The sequence below is a fragment of the Poecilia reticulata genome, linkage group LG6 (genome assembly GCF_000633615.1).
Source record: "Poecilia reticulata strain Guanapo linkage group LG6, Guppy_female_1.0+MT, whole genome shotgun sequence".
Lineage (NCBI taxonomy): Eukaryota > Metazoa > Chordata > Actinopteri > Cyprinodontiformes > Poeciliidae > Poecilia > Poecilia reticulata.
The window spans coordinates 17,890,923-17,916,891 of record NC_024336.1 but is presented as its reverse complement, the minus strand read 5'-3'; the positions used below and the strand labels follow the sequence as shown (position 1 = coordinate 17,916,891).

The 25,969-nt window shown below is 41.0% G+C and overlaps 1 protein-coding gene across 4 annotated transcripts in view; it reads right to left on the bottom strand.

The window, feature by feature from the left end:
* Positions 1-7,039: 7,039 nt before the first annotated feature.
* mob2a (MOB kinase activator 2a) overlaps positions 7,040-25,969 on the bottom strand; it is a 62,784-nt gene continuing 43,854 nt past the window's right edge. For 3 of the 4 annotated variants that reach the window (XM_008411579.2, XM_008411575.2, XM_008411578.2), the window contains 4 exons: positions 14,399-14,559; positions 13,430-13,523; positions 9,693-9,817; positions 7,040-8,873 (listed from right to left, as the gene is read on the bottom strand). In XM_008411579.2, coding sequence (XP_008409801.1) covers positions 8,566-8,873; positions 9,693-9,817; positions 13,430-13,523; positions 14,399-14,559 — 688 coding nt within the window. In that variant the 3' untranslated portion in view covers positions 7,040-8,565. Of the gene's footprint in view, positions 8,874-9,692; positions 9,818-13,429; positions 13,524-14,398; positions 14,560-19,883; positions 20,097-25,969 lie in introns of those variants that run through there. The other variant, XM_008411577.1, reaches the window with a different exon arrangement.

Here is a 25,969-nt window from a genome sequence, read left to right as displayed (position 1 = left end):
GCCACTGACAAGGTTGGCAGAAGCGTCCATGTCACTTTGTACTTCATCTGCGTCCCCAGGGCATGTTTCTAAGTCCAGTCCACATTCAAAAGCCACGCTATCTTCAGGGGTATAATCGTTTAGAGGTGTCAATACCCCTGAAGCGGCACTGACAAGGTTGGTGGAAGCGTCCATGTCATYTTTTTCTTCATCTGTGTCCTCAGAGCAAGTTTCCCAATTCATTGCACAGATGGTCTCCAAAGCCACGGCAACTTCAGGGGTGAAACTTGTTAATCTCGTCACGACACCTGAAATGCCACTGGCGATGTTGGCGGAAACGTCCGTGTTGCTTTGGTCCTCTGGAATTAACTCCTCAAACCCAAAATATCTCCACCTGATATCCTCGTCGCGGTCTTTGGCAACTTCTTTGTGATGATTTCCTAGAAGTTTCTCCACTCCTTTTGACGCTAGGTATCCCAGACCCCAACCGATCGCAAGCATCATTTTCTCGTTGAAATGGTTTTAAATTGTCTGTACTGAAAATGTATCTCCAAGGCAGCTGAAGGGCAAACTGAACATTCTTGTATTCCAAATGATGATAATAATCTTTTGAACCTTTATGACATCATAGATGAGAACATTGGTGGCATGATGATGTCAAACAACTTGTCAGGTTCTTGTTTGTTTTAGTTGCTATGGAAACACAAGGAGCTATGTGTAAGGTGGGACTACTGTCAATAAAAAATGCATGCGTAGACATCTAAATCTATAAATGCAAGTCAATAAATGTGCATAAATTTAAGTTTTGTATTTGTCCTGTTTTTCAACTCATGCACACGTGTAAAAATCAAAGATTTTACCTATGACAATACCCATAAACAAACAAATTAGTACAAGTGTTTTATAGAGTATTTTTCCAGAGGTTTCCAGCTGCGGCAACGCGCAGAGGCAACATGCAGAGGCGCCAGCTTTAAATGCATAAACTATAAACCTATCTTCTATCTTGTAGGACTAAATCTGCTTTGCCAGTGAAGCGTTCAGAGCAACAGAAAAAAAATAAAAACAGATGACGGAAAACGTTGAAGTATCCCCAGATAGCACAGAATGATTCAAACATTGAATTAATGTCAGCCAGAAACATTGAATCAACATTGAACGCTGACATTGAAACATTGAAAGTGATCGGTGACTTGGAATGTTGAATCAACGTTAGGGTTTCAACCATAACTGACATATCAATGTTTATTCAGCCATCATTTGTATGTCAATTTACATGCATATTTGTATTGATGTTGCATTAAATCAGTTAGGAATCAGCATTGATTCAACCTTCATCTGAATGTGGTTCTGCACACATATTTCTGATTATTTTACATTGAATCATTGCTGATTCAACTCTCATTTGACTGTGGATCTGCATGTGTTGATTCTACATTGAATCAGTCAGGAATCAATGTTGATTCAGCCATCATCTGAACGTGGATCTGGACACATATTTCTGTTGATTTTACATTGAATCAGTTACAAGTCAATGTTGATTCAACCTTCATCTGAATGTGGATCTACATGCAGATTTGGGTTGATTTTATATTGAATGAAAGCTAAGTATTTACATTTTTAGGTACGATAGGTCTACATAACATACCACTAAAAGTTTCTTCACTGGTGTTAAACACTATATTATTGGCAGATCATGGGTAAACTGTGTACAAAAGTAAAAAAATGACAACATAGGTCTGATATAGAATTTTATTTAAGAAAAGAGGGACAGATCTTTAAACATATTTGACTCCTTTTTGACTGTCAGAATAACAGTCTATTGTCCACAGAAGAACAGAGTCCATGAGGTTAAGCTTTGTACTGTATGAACCAGGGAAACTGTACAAGTTGTGGTAACCCCAGTTAGACTGGTTGGCGTTACTTTGATTCCTTGCGATATCTTCCTCTCATTCTGGCGTGTAATGAAGCCACTTCTTGACAGTTTTACTGCGGTCCTCAAGAGTCCGCTTTTGGTCAAACTGCAGAGCGAGCAACGGCTGAAAAACACAAAAATAAAAGGAAGGTGCCGGTTAGAAAGATGATAAACATGTGAAAAGTTCTGAAAGACATTGAAAGATTAAACGGTGTACTGGTTACAGGTCTGAGAACAAATACTAACCATAATGTTCCCCATGTACACTCACTATTAAATTAATTAATTAAGACATAAAAATTGCTAATTAAACTCTTGACTTATTTTATATGTGAATTTACATCAGTTATAGTAGAAATAATAAAGTGACAGAAAACCTAATCCAGTTTCTTCCTCAGTGAGATTCTGACAATGGGAGCAGGTTACTGGTTTCTCAGTAAGAAGCTGGTTGCAAACCTGACGCCAGCAGGTGTCAGTCAGTCATGGTGGATCTGAAATTTGGTGTGATGACCTCAATATAGGAGGAACCAAAGAGCTCAATAAAGGTAAAGGCAAATCTTCTGAAGTCGGGATATAATTTATTTAATTTCACATAATTATCGCGGTAGAATTTGTTAAAACTTAATGAAATATATTTGTCCTATTTGATGTTTGTTGTGACGTATAGTCACGAATGAACGAGGTAATTAGTCCAATTTTGTCGTTTATCGAATGTTCAGAAACTACAGCAGGTGTAATAATGAGCCACAGCAAAGGTAAAAAAAAAAAAGGTAAAACAACCCGAACAGACCATCAACTGGAAACATCTACCTTTTTACTCTCGGTCTCTGAGATTTAAGCACACCCGTTGCCGTGGCAACCGCCTGCACCCCGCAAGCCGAGCAAAGATTAGGCTACATTAAAAACACAACATTCAGTCCGTTACGATATCAGGTTTCCAGGCTTGATATTTATTTCTCGATTATTAATACGCCTCTCATGAACACAGCGGTGGTTGAGTAGCTAATTTAAACTCCTGCTCTGCTCGTCAGTCGGTCTGAGTCGCCTTTTTTTTGTTAATGGAACCGAAACGCACAAAATTGCGCAACATCTTGTTGAAACATGAGATTATTAATTTTAACATGTTTCGTTGACTTTTTATAATTATTTTTTTTAATTAAGCTACAAACGTTTAGGATCTTAGTGAATATTTTTGATAAGCCTATCAGAAGAGGAAGTGCTGGCCTCAGCGTCCTGGCGGCGTTCAGTTTGTCACCTGCTGCCGAGATCGACTCAAAACCTTTCCGCGATCGACCGGTCGATCGCGATCGACGTATTGAGCACCCCTGGTTTAGATTAAAAGGTGATTTATACTGTAGTTGGAAAAATTATAATTTATACAGAATAAACTTCCATCAAATAGCTGGCTTAATCTTAAATCAACTACAAATATTTCCAAATAAGTTTATATTAAATTCATTACAAAATGACCACGTGCTGATAAAGATCCCACACCAGTAATAACAGACCAGTTCAGTTTAACCAGTTACCAATCCAAGAAACAACAGACAATCATTAGCAGGTTTAGTTCAGTGTTTCACCTGCCTTACATGTTTAAAGTGTTTCCTTTCTGCCTCACCTGGATTTAATCTGTGGATGATTTACAACCTTCTCCACTTCTTGATGGCTGCAGACGGTCATGCAATCATCTAACTCAGCTGTTCTGGAACAGAGGCACATCTAAGCACGTCCCTAAGCACATCATAATAAAAATTGAAAAATAAGTGATTACTATCACAACAATTAAAAGCCTACCTGGAGCAGCCAGCCTTACACTTCGTGGTCCACCACATGCTCTCCCAGACCAAACAATAGGCCCCGCCCTATTTTAAAAACTCAAATCTCACAAAATCTCGCAGGATTTCATACTTAAGCCTGGAGCGGTGGGCAGGATGAAAATAATACAAACTGCACAGATTGCACACATGGAGGCCTTAGTCCAGGGGTGGGCAATCCTGGTCCTYGAGGGCCGGTGTCCTGCAACTCTTAGATGTCTCCCTGGTAGAACACACCTGGATCCAATAGCTGAATCACCTCCTCTGTTCAGGCAGGTTCTCCAGAGTCCTGCAAACGATCTTATTATTTGACTCAGGTGTGTTGAAGTAGAGACACATCTAAAAGTTGCAGGAGACCGGCCCTCCAGGCCTGGAGTTGCCCACCCCAGTCCCTGACGCAGCTGTCGCAGGCTTGATTCCCGGCCTTGGCAACCTTTGCTGCATGTCTTCCCCCTTTTCTCATTACCCCATTTCTTGTCAATTAACTATCAAATAAAGGCCACTAGAGCCAAAAAAATCTTTAACAAAATAAAATGTGAAAATTTAAAACCCTCACCTAAAATTAAAATTGTTTTACCCGGAGCCCAAGGAGGAGAGGAGGAGAGTGGAAAGGGGGAGGAGATTGAGGGGTGGGTGGTGGGGGAAAAGGGGTGTGAAAAACTGTTTCCATTGATTGAACATTTAGATCACGAGTTCTTCCCCAAACCTTGTCCTCAAGGCAAACTGACCTGCGTAATTTCATTTCAGCAAAACCCCATTAATCAGACATCAATTAAAATCATGTGTGCCCAATTAGGGAAATGCCTAAAACTTGCAGGGTTTGGAGGACCAGTGCTGAAACACACTGGATTCGATGTTGGCATTTCAATAAATCAAATCTTAACCTAAAGGAACTTTTCACTTTGACTTTACTTGAAATAATTGAGTTCGATACCACATTTGTATCCCCCGTCAGACACAATGACTCAAGCTAACCAGGGACAGATTCCCTGTTAAGCCACCGTGGCTCTTTGGGTAGAGCAGTTGTCTTGTTATCGAAAGGTTGACAGTTCAATTCCAGCTCCCTCCTGCCCCATGTCAATGTGACCCCTGGGCACCTAACCCCAACTGATCTGTGCATTAAATAATTGTGTGAATGTGACTCTAGTGCAGTGGTCCTAACCTGGGTTCGATTGAACCCCAGGGGTTCAATGAGTCGGTCTCAGGGGTTTGGTGGAGCCTCTGCCGCAAAGACAGACTTGTGTAAAGTCGTGATGACTTTACACCGCTTTGCCATCACTTGCTCCAGAGAATCACGTTACATTGCTTAGCCAATCAGAGCTGCAGAGGAGCCCTGATTGACGGAGTTCCACTCTCAGCATGAATTTGAACTTGTGTCTTTAATTACTTCAGCAAAGCTCAAGTTTTTACCAAATTCTATAGTCTAAATCTGCTTGATAATTAGTTCGCATCTTTTCGGGGTTGGTACGCTAGTGGTGTGGGGGTGGTTAGTGGTGTGGGGGTGGTTACACAGCTAATATAATTACATTACTAAATCAGAATATCGCAAATTATTTTGTGTGTTGGGGGCGGGGGGATAAGAAGGGTTCGGTGAATGCGCATATGCAACTGGGGGGTTCGGTACCTCAAAAAAGGTTAAGAACCACTGCTCTAGTGCAAAGTGCTTTCAGTGGTCAAAATGACTGGAAAAGTGCTATGTAAGTTTATTTACCATTTTTGAAGTAAATTAAATGATTTGAGTAAGACTGACTTAAATCTGTTATCGTAAACATACTTAATAAATTTCTTAAAAATAAATTAACAAATTGAGTTGGATGATTATAATATATTGAATTGGTTAAACTTAATAAATTCAGTTGGATAAACTTAATTGAATTGCTTTTTACCTACAGAAGCAATTCAATTAAGTTGGTTCAACTATTTTCTTTTTAGAGTGTGTTTTATAGTTGATCCACCGTCATTTGTCGACTTCAACCAAAAATGAACGATTCTAACTATTTTTCAACATTGATTTAACATCATGTGCTATCTGGGGTCTCACTCTCGCGTTTAGCTTACACAGACCTAACATTGGACTTAATTTACTTGATTTACTTGTTGCAAAATGTTTTAACTTGCATTCATGTAGCTCTGAGGATTAAATATAATTTCTTAATATAGTATAGTTAATTATTTTTATGACTTTCATACTCCTGCTAAATGATATGCATTACTGGATTGGACAGTGCCTATTAGTCACCAACTCATTGAGTTATGTCCAGAAAACCATTTTATCCCAATACAGGACGAGCAGAAATCTGTCACAAAAATATTTGTAGCGCCATCATTTGTATTTTGTTTCTGTTAGTTCTGTCAAGACGCAAGAAGGATCAAATTGATCTTATATTGGTCAGTCGTTTTATTTTAAATATGCTGTAGGAGCCATAGTTTGATAATTAGTTCAGTTTTTTGTCGCTTGTTTAACTTTTATGAACTGCAGCGGGTGCAGACAGTGCGCCAAAATAAAGGTACAATAAAGCTGATAAACAGGTGAAGAACCAAACACCACTTCTATTCTGGCTTTTCTCGCTGTGCGGACCCGTTGCCATGGCAACCAGCAGACAACAGCTCACCGAGCAGATAGAGCAGAGATTACCGATCAGGGGAATCAACACCRAAAAACAAAAAATTTCCCACACAAAAAAGAAGCAAAAACACCAAAACATAACATTCAGTCTGTTACATTATTCCGTCAGGTTTGATGTCTATATTGTCATTATTAATAAGTTTTCGCCTGAGCACAGCGGTGGTTGATTAGTTATTTAAACAGCCGCTCTGATGTGACCTGATTTAGTGCTAACGTAACCAAAACACACCGAACTGCGCAGCACATGTTAAGGTTATCAAAGTCAATAGAAGTTTAGTAACAGTTAGGCTAGCATAACTGACCCACTGCTCACTTGTTCAATGTTTTCTTTAAGTTAAAACTTTTTGCTCACCTGTTAAATCTGAAGCCATTGTTATCCAATTCATAGGGTTGAATTAACCGCTAAATATTGCGTCCATTTTTCAGATTCTTTGTGTGACTGTGGTATTTTCTGACCACCCATAATGTTGACTCAATGGACAGCAGAACCATTATACACTTAAATCCCTTATTTTTCCTGATTGCAGGAAGCTCAATGTGAGCAGGTGAAATGTAGTAAATGATATAAGGTCATATTTTAATGTTAATGATTTTTTGATAAACCTAAATTTTTCACAGTTGAAATATTTAAATAGTTATAAACCCCTGCTACACATTTCATACACTAAACCTGTTAAAAGTGTTAGATTAATAAGACACAGACACAGGTGGCATTTCTCTCTTTTATTAGATTATAATCCGCAGAGCTTAAAATATTAAATTGCTTTTAACTTAGTTAATAATTAAAATACATAAAAATGAGCCAGAACTGAGGAACCCTGCAAAAAAAGAGAGAAATTTAAAAATAAATAAAAATGGAGAATTATAAATTCAATCCTCCTCCATACAGAGGCTATATCTGACAGAACCCGCTTGTGATTCTTTGTACAGTAAAGTCCAAGCAAACTTTGCATGTTCTATACCCAAACTAATTTTCCTCTGATAATCTTTTATTTTCCTCTTAAAAAAAAAAAAAAGAAAAAAAAAAAAGAAATTTAAAGGGCGAGGCAAAAAATAAAAGTAAAATAAAAGCTATGTTTTTTTCATTTCTGAGCTGGAAGCACAGGTGAGTGTTTACGCAGCAGAGCAGCTTTGCACCGTTACTCCCACCCCTCCTCCAGTCTCCACGCCCGCCCCTCTGAGCCTGCAGACATGACCTCATGTCTTTGTCCTCCTGTGCTGCCGGAGTGGGTGGTGCAGTCGTGCTCGACACCAACACGCAGCTGTGAATCGCCCGATGTGGGCGCCCAGTCTGCCTCGAAGTATTCGCTCTATGAGAAGATTAAACATCTAGCGTACAATCTTTAGATTTGCCCCTTTGTCTGCATGTTTGCTGCCCCCTACAGGTGCGCTTTGGGACATGTTTGTGGGGGATTATGCGAGTACAGTGCAGTTAAATATGATCAACATTTGTCATATGAGGCAGTCTAGTGAGTAAGGGACAGAATGAAATCGAGAGGCTCCTCTCTGGCAGCAGTGACTGATTCTCTCAGATCCTGAGTAGGAAGCGCCTTAATTACCCCCCGTCCCCCACCCGCTCCAGATAAAGAACCCAAACAGTGATTGGCTAGCATTGCCCCATCAGGCGGTAACATGGCTGCCTCCGCCCCCAAAATCGCCGGGGGGGGGGGGGGGGAGAGACGAGCTTGCGGGTGAGCAGAGGCACCGCTTCTCCACACATCTACAACACTGTACACATAGCAGGTGGAAGCAAAGCAGAGCCCCGGCCCCCACCCCTTCCTGTACTGTATGCTAGGTAGAGGACAGATGGAGGTGGATAGAAACACTGCACCCCGCTCCAACAACAACAAAACAAAACCGAGTAAAACTTAAAAAAAATAAAAGAGGAAAATAAAAACCAAAAAATAAAATATACACATTTTTTTCTTTTGTTCCTAGTTTAGTTTGCAGAGGAGATGGGAGGGATTTGTCCCTGGAAGGAACGCTCACGCCATTTCCTGCTGGCGTGACAAACCCCTCCCCGCAACTCCCAACACCCCCACATGAAACCCTCCCAGGCCTTTCCCTCCCGGCTGGTCGGTCGGTCGGTGGTGGAGCGAAACATTAGGGTGGTGGAAGGTTTCGTAAGTCCTGCCTGCACCGAGGAAGGGGACTGGGCTGTTTTGTTTTCCCTTCTCTCCTCTCAGATCTTTCAACATCCCCCAGGGCCGCCATCTCGCCGCCGCCACCGCTGCTCATCTCTCCGTCACGTGGTTCTGTGAAGAAGGGGAGGGGGCCGGTGCCGGGGCGGAGGGGGCCGGGGCGGGAACGGGACTGCAGAGGATTTCGGACAAGTCGTCCATGATACAGGTCTCCTTAGGGTCGATCAGGTTGAATTCCCTTACGAAAACGATGAAATGTGCATACAGAGTGTTCAAGTGGCCGTGCAGGTCCAGAGCCACCGTCTCCTTAAAGTGCGCCCAGTAGAGGTGAGCCAGCACGTGGAACAGGTACCGGCAGATCTTCTTCACCAAGGACTCAAACGAGTTTGGGAACTCTTTGCCTGAAGGCGGAAACAAAAGCAGACAAGAGGGACTGGTTTATGAACAAGCATCACGAGACACGGGAATAACTAAAGGTCAGGGGTCAAGTCTGCTATTGAGTCACAGGCATTTATTTATTTTAGCACCCGACACACCCTGTTGAAGAACTAAACTAAATTAGCCGTCGGGCTAAATTATGTTAGTTTTACTACAACTTTTAGCCGAGGCGCTTGTTAGGAGATCTGGTCAGAGTTCTCGGTCCCTTTTAGTCCACTTTCCATGTAAAATTACAAACTTTACTATGAATTTAAGGCCAATATGAACTATGAAACCTGAAAAAATGAGGAGGAAGGAAGTATGATGGGTAAACTGGTGKAGGAAACAGAAGGACAAATGGTTGGAAGGATAGACGACTGGCCAAATGAAATGAATTGATTTGTCAATCAATCAATTTTAATCAATCAATTAAAATTGATTGACAAATGAACGGATGGATGAACAGAAAGAAAGTTGGATGGTCTGAAAAAGSCTGGAAAGATGGATGGATTTATATGGATTTATATACTATATATATATTTATATACTGATGTAAGGCAGCTGAGCGACGGGATGATAGACCAGAGAAAGGATGGATGGACAGAATCTGGAGGTCGTTCAGATAATGTTATGGAGTGAAGTCTGAAAATTCCACTACATTTTTATTTTTTTAATAGTTTCTTTATAAAACCTAAATGAAATTCAGACTCCAGACTTCTGAGGCAACATTTTAAATCTCTACGCCTGCAGGGGGCAGTGCAGCATCAGTCAGGCTCACTTCAGAGGCTCAGAGCTCCACTCACCGTACTTTGTAGGAAAGATTTCCTCATCTGTGACCAGTTTCTGACAAAGACTCATTACGAAGTCGACGTACTGTGGAGCAGTGCACTTTGTCTTCTTCCCCCTCTCGTCATACCAGTAGTATATTCTAGAGACAAGAGAGACAAACATGAAAATCACCACTCTGATAATTTGTAAAATCCTTTGATAATGCAACTGTGCAACTTTAAATAAACATGCAAATAGATGTTTACGGCAGCCGAGACAAAAACAAGAGCACTTCCTGGAGCAACAGGAGGATGAACAACACATTAGCCAGTGATGATGCATAATCAACCTTTAGAAACAATCAGCTGCTCTGTTTCCTCATCAGGAAAAAAACTTAACAACTTTCTGAATCAAGCAGCACAGTAATAATAAGAGCTAAATAAACAAATTGGGTTTTATTTGAGTCCAATTGGAACCAGTTCCCTGATCTCTCAGGGCCAGACCAGTTGCTGGCCCAACATTTCTGTTCGGACTAACCCAGAACAGCAGGTAAACATCTGGAAGAACAGGTAAGAAAAAGATTTCGTCAGTGGGAAGAAGTCACCTGAGAGACTTTAGCATGCTCACCATGAGTCAGACAAACAAAACAGGATGAGTGAAGAAACAAAGCATGATCTCAGGGCTCAAAGGAGTCGGTTCGTTGGCTGATAAAATGAGAGCGAGGGTGCAGCTGAGGCACCGTGTGTGTGGGAGGTGGAGGACCAGACATTACAAATCCTGAGTAAACCTGCAGGAGACCTACTGGTCACACCAATCATAGCGCCCCGCAATGCCTCGCCAAAGTACTCACACACCCCTAATTTGTTCCTATTGCAGCCACAGACTCAGGTGTGTTTATGGAGATTGTGTGTGGTAGACAAAAATTGTAAAGCAGCAGGAGGTGTAAATATCTATAATTCAGCCCTTTTTTGTCTCATAAACAAAAATAAAATAAATTTCAGACCAATCGACCACCTCTAGAGGCCATCTTAATGGTAATATTAAAATAATTTACGAATTTTGACTCTATAAACATGCAGCCAGAGCTTTGGTTTGATGTTTTAGATCAGGCTAGAATGGCCCAGTCAAAGTCCAGGCCTGAATTCAATTAAGAATTTGTGACAAGACTCCATAATCACAGATGCTCTTGTCCAAGCTGATTAAATTTATGAAAACCTGCCTCTAGGTGTGTAAAGATGGTCGAGGCRTTCTCCAAAAACATCTGCAGCTGGAAGTGTTCAAATAGGAGACTCTAAAACTTGTTAACAGAGGAAGGAAAACAAATGCAACATAACATCGTTTCCTTTCCATTTTAAAATCTCAGTGAAATACAGTGAAGTTTCACGGCTGTAATGTGACAAAAAGAGTTGAGTAATTTTATAAAGCAGTATGTTCACACAGACGATGCAAGGTGCAAACACACAGCGCAGATCTGAGGCAAACACGGCCCAGAGCCGCTGTCGTCCAGACTATAAATGCACTCGGATTATATTTCAGGAACTGTTACGTTTCATTGCGTTCAAACTGCTTTGAATGGGSAAAACWGTTTTAAAAAGATTTTATCGCTGTTTGCACAATCCAAAATGGAACCAGCTAAGTGAGACCAACAATGAACACACAGAGCACTTTATCCACCCACCCGAACCAAATGGGCCTAAAAGAGCTGCTAAATGGTTCCATTCCCTCAAAAGATCATGGAAACATTTTCTTCCTAAAATAGTGCCAAGCTCTGCCCGTGGGCAGGGGCACTGACGCTGCTGCGACTGCGGCTTTACCGCAGAAAGAGGGGAGAGGGGGGGCAGGAAAGGGTGGGGCGCTGCACAGCAGGAAGGGGAGAAAGGTAGTCATAAATATAAGGCGTAGTGTTGCAAAATGGATAATTCAATCCAGAGAGAGGCTACGCCACAAAGCGTATTTAATATTAGTTTGGAGTGTTTATTTCTCCTGCGTTAACTCRTTGCTTCTCATCACCRCAGCAGAATGGACGCGGCTAGTAAAACAGGACACCGTCTCCTGCGCTCACTCYTGCAGGCCAAGCACGCTTCCTCCATTCCTCTCAGAGTGGAGGCTAACAAGACTAGCTTCAGGTGACAGCCATGGAAAAATCCACTGTTGACTCAAGAGGGAAACTCGCCAAGCTTCTTTTACACGGAAAAGCTACCAGATCGCCATTAGTCAGTGGTGGAGGTGGGTTTGTCAGGTCATTTTGYAGATTGGTTAATAAGTTACAAGACTGTGTGTTATGTGTTGCTTAGGATGTGTGGCTGATCAGATTTTACCATCATTCAGCACACAGAAGGCGTCTCTTTAGAGACTAAAAGGATGACAGAACCACACGCCGACAGGCTCCCTGCTTACATAAATACTTGCAGTCAGTCGCCTCCCTTCATGCCATAAATATGCCAGCATGTTTTCAGAGGTAAAAGAGCTAAAATACAAACTGCTGCTACGAAACCTTCAGCTCTGGTAAGCGACCCGGGAGCGAGTTTTAATTACATCTAAAAAGGTAAATAAGTGACAGTTTGATTACAGCATTAAGGAAGTCGGTCTGTGTTAATATCAGCAGGCTGCAGAAGGCGAAGAGGATATACTGCAATTTCCTGAAATCTGCAGGAAATTGTCCAGGTGAGTGATTATACCACAATGACTACATCACAAACACTCTTAAAATAGATCTGTGGAAAAATTAACAAGTGAGGAAATGTCAGAGGGGGAAAGAAAGTTTATGAAGTTCTTATCTGCAGGGCTGACCACCTAATTGGACCTAATACAGGAGTGTATTAGGTCCAATACAGGAGTGTAAAAAGCCTTAAAATAATTTACTACAGCACCATAAACAGAAAGAAAATCCAATTTTACTTGAACATTTATTCCGCAGAGAAAAGATGATGCAGTCAAAGTACTTTTAAAAATTACTCTGAAATTTTAAAAAAACGTTCAGAGGAGGATGTAGCATCATAGATCCTCCTCTGAACTCCACAGAGGGAATAAAGTCATTTAAACAGMCGTTCTTTGTTTTATGCAAAGCCCACTGGTGAATGTTTGTAACTGAAGAGCAACAATCTTACTTTTATCTGACCAAAGTATGTGTCAATAGTGTTTAATAGTTACTACAGAGACTTGGTTCCCCCAAGGTGGCATCAAAGTTACCAGTGGCTGAGAGAAATGAGCCATCGATTCATACCAGAGGGAAACAGTAATGGATTATTAGTCAAAAGTTTCCAGAAACTCTAGTTATATATATAAGATTTTAAAAAGCCTTTATTTAAAATGAACTGTTAGGGGTACCTATATATTTTATTTTGTAACAAAATATCAAAGAATTGTAATTAAATGAAAATTTTCAACATTTATACATGTCAGATGATGCATCTATAATAAGAGATTACACACCTTTACAGGATGCTAATAAAAATGGCAGTAATGAGAAGATTTGGTGCTAATAGGCTACAATCAGGGACCAAAATAAACCATTAATGAGTTTAAAGCAGAACAAAAAGTTCATTCTGATTATTATTTTTTTTTTACATCTCTTGGCACTTGTGGTCTTTATTCATTAAGGTGATGGAGAAGAGAATGACAGGAAGAAAAGACCCAGGAATTGTACCCTAGACCGGTGAAACAAGGACTGTAGCGTCTCTATACGGAGCCACCTGGAGCCCCTGACCAGATATTTCTAATAAATTAACCAATATGTTGTTCGCTGCTGAAAACATGTTGCAGACAAACTTACGTGCTACAAGCCGTCATGGCCTGACAGGTCTCTCCGGTGCAGAACTCTGAAATGGTGCTGTACTGCAGGTTGATAAGATTGAAGAACGTCGTCGCTGCGAAACAGATAAAGACGCACAGATCACACCACGGCAACCATCCCGTGTCATCTGCTGCTGCAGAGGACTAAACTAGGCTACACAAATATTGTCAAGTCAGCATCATCAACAACAGTGGACAGTGTCGTCACTTAGAAGTGAAAGAGATAAACGGCTCCAGTGCTGGAAACGAGCCAAATCTGACTGTTTTTGATCGGTGACAAAAACAGTCTGAAATATTTGTTTCACAGTTTAGATGTGTGCAACCGTGTAGTTTTTACTGGTGGGACGACATTCCATCTGGAATCCATCGGTTTACTTAACGCTTACAACTTCAGTGGAAAATACCCACAGCAACGTCTTCCAAACAAGTTTTTCATTCAACATGATACATGCAGCCATATTTATGTTTAGTCTTGACATTACGAGCATTGAATTTGGGGTGTATGGGTAATTTTGCACCATCTATAATTTAGTAAAATATACATTTAAATCTTTATCAGAGATATGCTCCATTATTTTATTCACTAAATGCATCCAAGAAAACCTAAAGCTGCAGGTCTGACCTCGTGAATACAAAATAATTAGTATCGACCAGGAAAAGTTTGATCACTTCATCCCACAGAGTGTTTAGCAGAACCTAGATTTATATTTGGAGCCTCTTCTCTCCTGAAGATAAGTGCACACACATGCTGGGAAAATCAACTCAAGCCCCAAAGGGAAAACCGTACAAGTCGAAGCAAACACTGAGCTTTAAGGTATAGTTTTTCTTAACGACATAAAAAAACCCCCACCTCTCATCTTGCAGAGTGTTTAATTACTCTTAATAACTCGGCATTTATGTTAGTGGTTTTTGAACTCGGCACGCTCAGATGATGATGTCAGTCACTCACTGTTGCTCGCTAGCCATTCGTTGAGGTCTATTTCTCTGGGCAGCACCACCAGCTCCTTCAGGTCGAAGTCCACCACCCGGATCTTGGTGAACTCTGGCTCCACATACTGCTTCTTCTCCTCTGTTGGCGGCTTCTTTCCATTTGGCTTCGTCTTCGACTTCCTGCAACACAGAGGAAACGAGGACAGTTTTGAAAAGCTGCGCACGCTTTTCGATCGAGGCAGTCGTTCTTAAAAGCAACAGGGAGCTGGCGATGCCAGCCTAAACTCTGCAGTGCAAAAAAAAAAAAAAAAAAAGAAGAAATAAAATAATTCATGGAGACCTCAGCAAAATCATAGTTAAAATGAACCTCAGTGAGGTCACACCTGCAGATCTATGAAGCATGGGGGCGACTGAACCCATAAACACACAAAAAAATGCTCCCCAACCCAGACTTTCACACCGACTTCACTGCAGACCCCACAAACACCCACTTGTCGCATCTTTACTGCAGATCTCCGACCTTACATCGACTCAAATAGCCTCACACAGTCGCCCGTCCGCAGCGCGTTGTGCTTCCACCGCTACTTTTAGCACAGACACGTCACATCACACCCTGCCTTTACTACCCCGAGTTTTGACCTCTCACCCCTCGGGCTCCTGCTCAGGCTGCTGCAGGAGAAGCGGGTTGCTGTGGGGTCAAAGGCCAGAAACCTCGACACACAATACAGACGGATGCCTGCTCGGTCCTCTGAGCAACACGGAAGGTTGTTGAGACCCTGCCTGATAGGCGCTCCGCTCTAACATTTCCTCTCTGTTCCTGGTCCTGATTGGCTTAAGTCCACTGATGTTTGGGTTTGTGTGAGGACAAGGAAGATAGAATTTGCTCCCTGAATGCGTCTTGATTCCGCTGACCCTCACTTCCTGTCTTAGCAGTCACCGACTCCATCTCTTCCAGATTTTTCCTCCAGGCAAAACCAAAAACATGCATGTAGCCCCTCAGTCGATCGAAAACGATTTAGAGGGAAGAAATATAAGGTTGAGAAAAGAAAGGAGGGGTCAAACTGACACGATTCCAGCTGATATCCATGGGAACAAATAAACACTTTCAAAACATGACAGAACCGAGAGGCTCGGGGCCTTCTGGCACTCTGCAGTTTCATTCCCTTCCCAGGAAGTGCTGCCTCGCTTTTCCACCCAGCGTACAAGAGAAGGGCATGTCAGCGTGTAACTGCGCACACACAGCCTGCAGCCTTCCTACTTTGTAAACGTTTATTTTTTTATGTGCTTGCAGTCATCCAACTCATCATCAGCCCTGACAAAGGGAAACTGCCTGATGATTTCCTGTGAAATGTTTAACGTCTGAGCAACCCAAACTGGTTCTTGTTCAAAATCACTCAGCTGCCGAGCCGGCTTTGGGACTTGAAATTCTGCTAAAAGGCACCTTTGATTAGTTAATTGCTACTTACTAGTCAATATTAATTTTTCCAATATCTACTCCTGGATTTCTTTTGGGTTTTTTTGACTACTGGTCAAAAACTTCAGTCCATTTTATTCCTTCATTTCTTTGTATCCATCCAGTCGATCATAAAACCTCGGCTTGTTTGTGGGAGTGCAGGCAGAATCAGGTGGTTTTCTGCTCTGAGCTACATGTTTCATCATGTGAAAACTGTTTTGCCCAAGGACAAAGCCTCATTTGCAGATAACCTCAGTTCTCGTAGCTAAAGGTTTTTGTAAAGCATCTCGGAAAAACTGTTCGACTCTTATGAAAGGATCCTTTTAAAAACAGCTTCACAGCCACTTCCTGCCATCTTCTCTGCCTCTGCAGTTTCATAACTTTCCAAACAAACTCCTCCGTTTTTAGTGTAAACACTTCAAGGGGGGGAGAAATTCCAAAGTCATTATTTTAATGTACAGAAAACGTCCTCTATACCAGCTCTTATCTGGGCTTGCATAACACACACAGGTTTGCCTGTTCTTGGCAAAAGCTTTTACCATAAAAGGCATCGAGGCGCCTCGTTCTGCTCACCAGATTTGGGCAGAGCACAAGGCAGAATTTAAGGGAAAAGTGAGGTCAGGCATGTATTTGGACCGGAGCTGCAGCCTGTCTGGCACCAGCAGGGTAAACCCACGATGATCTAGAAAACCAAACCAAAAACGTCTCATTCCAAGTGAAAATGAAAGATGTGAATCAGAAGGAGTGATGTAGATGTGTTTATCTGGAAGAAGTGCAAGGAAACTGGTATAGAATCGCGATTGATGGACCAGATTTATCTTGATCAGCTCATAGCCCCTCCCACAAACACACACACACATGCAGGTAAGTGCTGTAAAATGGAGAAGAAATGGGAAAATGTGTTTCTGCCAAAAACAGACCAGATCAGAGGTACGCTTTAAATAGACATTTATTGTTGGCCGATACAGAGGTCAGAGAAACGACCAACAGCTGTTCCAATTTTCTCCTCTCGCTTTCTCCCAACACCCCCGACCATCAAGCCGTCTTCATTTACTACCTTTCCTCTTGTGTCCCCTCAACACACACGCACACACACCTGTGTCTTCCACAGAAAGGCCACACTGACTGCAGCCCCCTTTCACTTTTCATGGTCCAGCTGGTCCCAACAGCTGCGCCCCCCGCCTCCTTCACCCCGCCAGGCCCTCCGAGATAATCTAGAAGAAGCGAGTTTTGTCCGGTTTGAGAAGCGGTGTTTGTCCAGGCACGTGCGCGTCCGCTGAAGGCTGTTCAAACATACATCTGCTTGGCCTCAGGCTGGTGCAAATATTTGTTGCTCTGTGTTGGCCGACCAAGTGGCAAACAAGTAGCCGAGTACGGCTGGGGTAAAAATGGCCTTAGCCTGAATTCGAGTACAATTTGAATCCGGTCCCACTACCAGAATCTGGTTCCAATTTATCCTGGAATCACAGGGGAGAAACATTTCAGAGCCATGAAGAAGAATAAACGTAAGTGCTTCATAAAAGTAGAACAATCTGCTCCTAAATCTCTCTTCTCTTCCCTAAAGCCTTGGTGCTTTTTAGCTTGGAAAAGTTCAGGTAGAGCCCATAATTTTTTTTACTGACTTTTGTTTTGTGTGGAAACTCTTGTAACTAAACTGACACCTGTTTAATAACCTCCATGTAATGACTTTCCCCTGAAGCTCGGGGCTCCTGCCAAGCCAGATATTGCACAACTGTTGCCGACATTGGCCCTCCGGATGGWAGGGGYGTAGAACTGCTGGCATCTGGATGCAGTCAACGCAATCCAAAGTAACACCGACAACGAGCTCAGTCTTTATCCCTCCAAAGTGTTTTAACCACTAACCTTAGTTAGTTCTGACTGTCCCACCTTCCTCTTCTCATCCTGTCCTAAATCCCATTTGCAGTGTTCACATGGACCCCCATGCAGCACCATAATGAAGCCTCATCAACATCACAGCACGAAGGTGTATGAAGCAAGGGTACTGGTGGGGATGGGGGGCATAAGCCATTGCATTATTTTAAATGTAACTTCAGAGTAAGAATATAAACTCTAATACTGTTTTGATAAGAGGAAAAAAAAAGAATCAACCCAGAATTCTCTGCATGATTATCTGTAAATCTAAATAATAACATAATCAGATTGTTAAATATGCTCCATCAAAGAGGTTTTTTTGTTTCACTCCCAAAAAATTTAAATCTTTCACCTCAAATGGGTCATGAGCTTATATTTATCACTCCATTCTTACCGCTCATCTTTATAACTGCTTCTAAACCAAAGGAAATCAACAATTTACCAGAGAAGGAAACGCATTAAAAGAAGAGCTACAAGTTTACAACCCTTACCGTCATTCTCATTAACTCAACTTTCTTCCTTGTCATCTGTGGCATAGCCACTTTTGCTTTTTTTTTTCTTTTCCCCCACCCAGAAGAAGTGTGTCAAATCACCCTCTTTGTTGTATTTCCTCAGAGGTAACCAATTTCTTCATAAGGAGGAGGTCGAACTTCCCAATAAAGTAGGTTCAACAAGACTCGTTTCTACCTGTCGCTGATGTTGCAACAGACTTTACGTCACAGAGTAATACTTTCAGTTCAGCTGCCTGTATTGTGCACACGCAGGTTGATGGTGATAGCCTCCTCACCATCAACGTTCACACTGCTATTGTGCAACAAAACTTTTTTCTCGAGGCATTTAGCTCTCAAGCTGCTGAAAAATAAAAACACACCTCTCCTTTGACATGAAAGGTAAGAGGAAACATTTCCAGGAGAGCCTGTCCCCTAAAGCAACATACTCACAATGGCAATTAAACTGGAATACACAAAAACAAAACAGGCAAAAAAATAAAATAAAATCAATCAATCAGTAAGAGATTGAACTCTCTTAATCTGAAAGTCAAACACCAATTGCCTTACTCACTACCTCTATCAAAGAACCAGAACAGCTTCTCTCTATACGAGTTAGGAATCGATATTAAAAGTTCAGGGGGAAAAAAAGCAAAATAATAATAATAATAATAATAATAATAATAATAATAAATAAAAAAAACAAAACAGGGAAAATCCATATTAGCCAGGAAAAGCTTGATTGTTGACTCTTTAGAGATAATGGCTAAGAGTTGGAAACATGCAATTAGTCTGAATGGAGCACTAGTTTGTCAGACAACAGCACTTTTTTTTAAAGCGTGAACCCAGCTCCCCAAATTTAGAACTTTAAATGGCAGGGGACATAACACATTGTTTAAAAAAAATCAAGTTTTATGTACATAAATATAGATTAAATGGAGAAGAAAATGGTTCTAAAATATGGAAAGAAAGCAAACCTGATGTTGTTGACTTTGTCCTACAACTAAGATTTTCCCAGAGTATATTTTAAAAGCCTTTCACAAAAACGATTTCATCCTTAGACATTTCTTTATTTTGAGCAGATAACTACAATTACTTTAAATTTCCAACCAGTTCCTCTAAAATTTTCTTTAAATATTCCCTTTAAAAAAACAAAGTCACCAGTAACACTAAATATTTCCCATTCTTCTCATCTCCTGACTCATCACCAGCACAAAACTTAAACGTTAAACGTTTTTTTATTTGTCTCCAAAATTTTCCCCAAATTAAATATGTAATACATCAGGAGAGGGTTGCAGTTCTCCGAGTTTCGCTTAAACTTTTTTTTAGAAAGAACAAAAAAAGAAAGACGACTCCCTGGCAACTCTTCCCCCTCATCATCATCGCTGAGTTGTAATCTGCGGTGACCCCCGGAACCAGGGGGTCTTGTGTAATTACAGCATTTAAGCGACAGAGAGTTTATGACTCGCTACCAAGGCGCTAGTTCTCAGCACGTCTCCTTATCTGGAGGGACGCAAACCCAGCGATAACCTGACGTTCATATGAAAAACAGCGCGGTAAAAATAAAAATGCTTAGTGAATTAGGGGCCAATTATGGGTGAAAAGCAAACATACAAATATAATAAAGAAAAAACTAATCACAAATTACTCGCAATAATTAGAAAATAAGAAAAAAACAAGTAGGCTATTACCTTAGTACTTTTCCGACTGCCTGAATGACCATTTTCGCTGTTAAAGGAGGTCTTGGGTTTTTCTGGGGGCGCATAACTTTCTTATCTTAACAAGAGGAGCAATAATCTCCAACCATAGCCTATAAACATAAACTATATATATCAAAACGTCGCTTGTTCGGCTAGTTCAGGTCCGACAGAATCAACACATCGGGTTGGTCCCACAGAAACTTTCTGACTACGGTACTTACAGGGAAAAGAAAAACTCAGTAGCTCTCACAGAAAGCCCTCCCCCCGCTCCATTACTGACGTCCAATCAGATAGGAGGAAGCAAGGTAGGAGGCGGGGCATAGTGACGTCAACCGTCTGCCCATGTGGACGTGCTTGGTGTAGTTAGAATGTAGCAACAGGTGGTCAGACTGTAACTGGACTGGCGACATAAAAAGGTGCAGCAAGGTTTCATACTCCTGTTGTAATAACTGGTTTGCACACAGTCTTGCCTTTCTCAGCTGAAAGGAACTAAGGACGTCAATTTTAAATGAGAAAAATAGATTGTAGTGCATCATTTTTATTAAATTAGTTTAAAAAAAAACCCATTGCATCAGTGTGGATTGATGCAATGGTTTGTGGAACAAAAGTTTGTAAAATAGAGAGTAAAGAAAATATACACTTTAATTTCTACAACAAAAAAAAGAAGAAGATTGCAGCAAGAATATTTGCTCAGCATTGCCTCCCTCTGTGAGTGAACGGTGCAATGYGTCGGGCCTGGCAAGGTGACATTCCTTCTTTTCATTCTCAAACCTTTCCCGCAACCCAGTTATGACCGCAGTTAGACGTGTTCATGCATGACTGAAGAACCAGTGAGGGAATCAGGCGGTACACTTTTTGCAGGGCAAGGTTATTGTTGGAGGGAATTGTTTGGAGACCTTTTTTTTTTTTTCCATTTTAAGAACATAATTTAAAGCACAAGTAAATTATAAATTCTAATTACACTGTCAGAGAGCAAACAGCACTTGGACAATGAGTTATGAAAACTGACTATAAGTTGCACTCATGGGAAAATTACAACTGTTGTTGCCAAACTATCATTCCCTTCGCCATTCTTCCCTCTAATTATTGCCTGACGGCAGACACGGCCCTCTTATTCTCCTGTTTCTGCTGTTGTGTTCACACACTTCCGCTGCTTTTCTTGGTTTGTTTGTGTCGCCTCTTGCAATAATTGTCTCCTCTGGGGGACAAAAAAAAAAAAAAAAAAGAAATGCGCAGAGGGGGGTCCGGTCTTTGCACATGTGGCAAGTGTACGACCGACAAGCTACCACATCACAGAAGCTAATCTGTGCAATCTGCAGAGCTGCAGTACGCATTCCTCATATGAAACTCGGGGCAAGCAGATACATGAGGCCAAGCTTCCTGATGGAAAAGCCCCTATTTGATCCAGAAAGACCTAAGAAGCAGCTGTGTTTTGGGGTGTGCACCCACTTAACTGGAATTGGTGGGTGGAGATGGCTGGTCCCGAGGCATGTTCATTGCTACTGTTGAACCAGAACTGAGAAGTACTAACAGGGGGAGGAGGACCTTTTTTTTTTCATGGTGCTAAAAATAGCAGAAGCCTGCCTAGTTTGGCCCATGAAGATTGAAAAAACCTGTGCAGAGGCCATAACGTGAGTGCCTATGCATGTGCAGAGTAGCTTAATCAGTGACTGAGGAGGAGTAGCCAGATGTGGGGGTGGGTTGTCAGTTTCTCTACAATAATCAGTGCCTATAAAATGCACCTTTAGCACTACCTTACAAAAACCTGCAGTAATCCCATTTATAATAAGCAGTCAATGTAAAGTTGAGTCCTAAAGTTCAGGAGTCAGCCTGAGGTACAAGTTACTACCCACAATGTAAAAGAAAAAAAAGTTCCATGTAATGTAAAAATAGAATTTGTAAGAATGTATAATCAGAATAGTTAAAACAGATTCTACATACTTTAGAAATCAAGACATCATCCAAATTAAATCAGTAATATTGCTCAAAAAGTGAAATTCATTGATACTTTACACACAGATAGATTTAAAGTACTAATAAGAATCCACAATTCAATTCCTTGGATAATCAAACACTATATAAAAAAAAAACAGCAATGCAGAAATGTCATGCTGAAAAGTATCTTCATGTATTGTACAGTACATGGATTCAATACTTAATTGTACCTTCTTTTGCATGAATTACTGGGTCATACGAGGCGTAATTGAAGCCCAGCTTACATAGATTTTCTATGAGGTTATGGTCAGGGCAGTTTGTACCACTATGGTCACTGAACCAGCTTTGTTTATCTCTGGTAGTGTGGACAGGTGCCAAATCCTGCTGGAAAAAAAAAAATCAAACATCTCAATACAGCATTTCAGCAGAGGAAACCATGAAAATGCTCATTTTCTAGGTCGAGTTGAATTTGGTCCAGCTAGCAGATGACATAGCACCCAAAATTATCACCGACTGTGCAAACTTTGGTTTCTGTGTCTCTTCACTCTTTTCCAAAACTCTGTAACCTTGATTTCCAAATGAAGTGGAAAATTTGTTATAATCTGTAAAGAGGACTTTAGACCACTAAACAGCAGTCTAGTTCATTTTCTTCCCCAACAAAGCAGGACAATTCTGACATCTCTGGTTCAAGAGTGACTTAACACAAGGAATGTGACATTTATCTTCCTGGAAACATTCTTCTCAAGGCTGTGGTTATGTTTGTTGCTTCTGGACTTTTCCCTACTACACCTTTTTCTTCTACTCAACCTTTTTTATTTTTAAACGCATCACTGAACAACCAGCCATTATCAATGTCTCTGTGTCTTGTGGAGGGTGTCACTGGCCATCTGCTAGACCACTGTTAAATCAGTCATTTCCATCAAACAGAAAAAAACAGAAATATTGGTCTGATATTTAATTTACTACATAACTAAATTATGAGTTTCAATAGCTACAGGTCATAATCATTAAAATTGAAAAAACTAAAATAAAAACTAAAATGTGATTAATATTAACACAATGATGTTACTAATATAAAATAAAAGGCAAATACAGGGCAATAACAATAACACCATAAGTTTTGAAACGTATTAAAGTGCTGCATTCGTCTTTAAATCCCAACCAGGAATGATGCAAAAACACAGGAAGCCCAAAGCTCAGGGAATTTTCCATTGACTCCAACTATTAAACCTTTGTGGTCACCTAAGATGGAAGATATCTGTTCAAGATCAGCGAGGCTCGGCGTCACTTCACTGACTCCAGGATGAGAATTAAAGGGCAGTAGTCATTAAACCTAGTCTCCCATTAACTCGTCAGCATGTAGTAACACCTCCACAGCTGCTTGTCCTTTATGCACGTAGGTGGAGATGGAGGCGATGCCAGCAAACTGGGCCCTGCTTGTGTGTCTGACGTAGATGGAAACCAACGGCCGCATTCCTTTGGTCTGGTAGACAATGGTTTACTATTTCTGCTCTCATCAGTCACCTTTCCTCCTCCTATACAGACACTACATGGCATCACCTGCCTTCTACCTGCTGACCTAAACCAAATCTAGGATTTAAAATTTAGTCCCCCACCCCAAAAAAATTTCTAAGAATCTTAGATGCATGTCAGCCAACAAACATGGAAGTGAAGTTAGGATAACAGCTTGACTCGTCTTTGTCTGCTTAAAAAAAAAAAAGAAAAGAAAAAGAAACTAAAACATGTATAAAATCACTGACGTCATTATCCATGTGACAAAAGATCCGTTTACTCATAATCAGATGAAGTGAGAAAAAAAGTGACATTTATGTCAATAACTGATGCAAACAGAAAAATCAAGGAATGCAAAGGCAGTTGGGGAAGAACGTGTTCAAAATTCAAAGGAATACAATACTGACGTCATATCACGCCACTCTGACTCCGTCCCCGTGTTAGAGTTCAAGATTACAGGTCACATGCTACCAAAAGTTACAAGTATCTAGAGTTATGAAAAAATTTAACTGTGCATGTTTAGTTAATGATCATTAAGATGAAAGGGATTCATTTATAGGGAAGATTTAAAAGAAAAAATTGAAAACCGATGAGAACTCCTGGCTCGCTCAACAGGTTGGATCTGAAAGTCTGCTGACAAATTCCACCTGGTTTAAAACAAAGAACAACAACTGTGATTCCAGGCGAGCAGCAGATTAGTCAGAACCGTAGCAGAGGCGCCTTGGATTCCAGCCAGCAGCCCGGTCCCAGGCCAACAGGAGGACGCCGCAGCACATCGCACCTGAGATCAAAGCTAGGACAGAGATCCAACYATGTTTTAGACAAAGTCAGAGCATAAAAAGCAGACACTGTCCAAGCCTGTCTTTAAGAGCCGTCGCTGCAGCATTCTGGGCTTGTGGGAATGTGTTTAGGTAAGGTCTTAGCTAGTGAAAACAGTGCAGGAGGGAGTTCCTCAGAGTCYGATGGGTTGTRTCTGTATGCCYARATAAAGGTCATCAGTTTCAAGAGACGTGATATACTGAACTGAATGACCCGTGTTGCAATATGAAATCCAAAACTATTTGGGAAAGTGTGGCATTTGCTTGGCATTGTATGAAAACTATAACAAAGTTGAGAAAGGCACAAAGAAATTGGACAGTGAACTGAAAAGAACAATTTTCAGTTTGATCGCTCGAGACTGGCTGGTTAGAAAAATCTGAAATCGGCCTAAACCCAAGCATWACCAGGTCGCAGTAACAAAGCGTTTGGGTGTGGACGACGTTAAACCCCCTTTATTCTCCCTTAATACGTGTAAATAGGTCCACCCATTTTCTATTGCAGTTCTGAGCTAGCTTCCAAATTGAGGTAATCTTGACGTCGTACATTCTCACAAAAAAAAAGGACAATGATGCATACAGAATCAGCCTGCATGAACCTGGACGCTTACGTGGAGCATATTTGGAGATTTACTGTGAAGAAACTCAAACTCAGAGGAACCACCGTGATTTAAGAAGCTTTTTAAAAGTGTATTTTCTACAAACTGTTGAGACATGTCTGAGATTCACTCGAGCAGGAAGAGTGAGCAAGGCTTCCAGCAGATGACAGTAAGGTTGAACATATTACAGCAAAGTTTCCCCGTTACCATTTTGTGACGCTTTTAACCTCTCGTGAAACGAGCCAAATTTAGAAATCTGAGTCGATGTAAACGTCTACATTCTCTACCAAGGGAAACTGCTGGTTTGGTCATGCTGGCCTCACTAACTGATAACTATGTTAAATGAAAATAGTTTGCCGTTTCTTTAAAAGATCTCATATGGGCCACAAAACTTTGATTAATACAGTTCGGCTGAAATTATACAACAAGCATACTGTGTGATGAGCAGGAAATTAAAGGTATGCAATTAGTATCCTACAAGAATCGGCTAACAGACTTTGGTGCATGTCCTCTCCCCAGTCTCTCCATCAATTGCTTGTCTAATTATAGTCAATAAGTACCACAAAATCTAGGCAAAAATATATTTAAAAAAAAATTTGTTTTGTGCCTCAGACATAAATTGTGAGTCACAAAATGCAGAATTTAACTTTCACTTTTACTTAGAAAGGTGACGGCACCTAATTTTACAGACCAGTTTAGGCATTTACAGCTTCAAGCACCAGCGCTATTCATAAAAAAAACAAAACAACTAAACTCATGTCTGCTTCTGCCTTCTTTTTCCACTTATTCTCTCCATTCCAGCCTCACAGCATTTATCCTTCATCGTTTATCTCCCTCTCTCTTACTTTTCTGCTTCATCTCTTCTTYGCTCAACATTCCTGAAGGGGATGGGCAGCATGCAAAGACATGCCTGTGCTCTTTGCACAAATGCTGGCTAAACAAAGGAGAGAAGAGCTAAAGCAAATGAAAAGGATAAATACTTTAAGTTTGTAGGACCCGGCTCTTTGTGTTTGTGAATTTGATTATGTGCACTTCACAAACAAACACGCTAGGATTGCAATTTCTGCTCCATTTACCACCAGCAATGAGATTCTTGAAAAATACCTGTCCGCCTAATTGCTTCTGCATTCATACTAATGAGCAGTCACGTTAGATCATATGTTGAAATGTTCAGCTCTTCTCTTCTTTATGGTGCAGAGTTATTTTCATGTTTGCA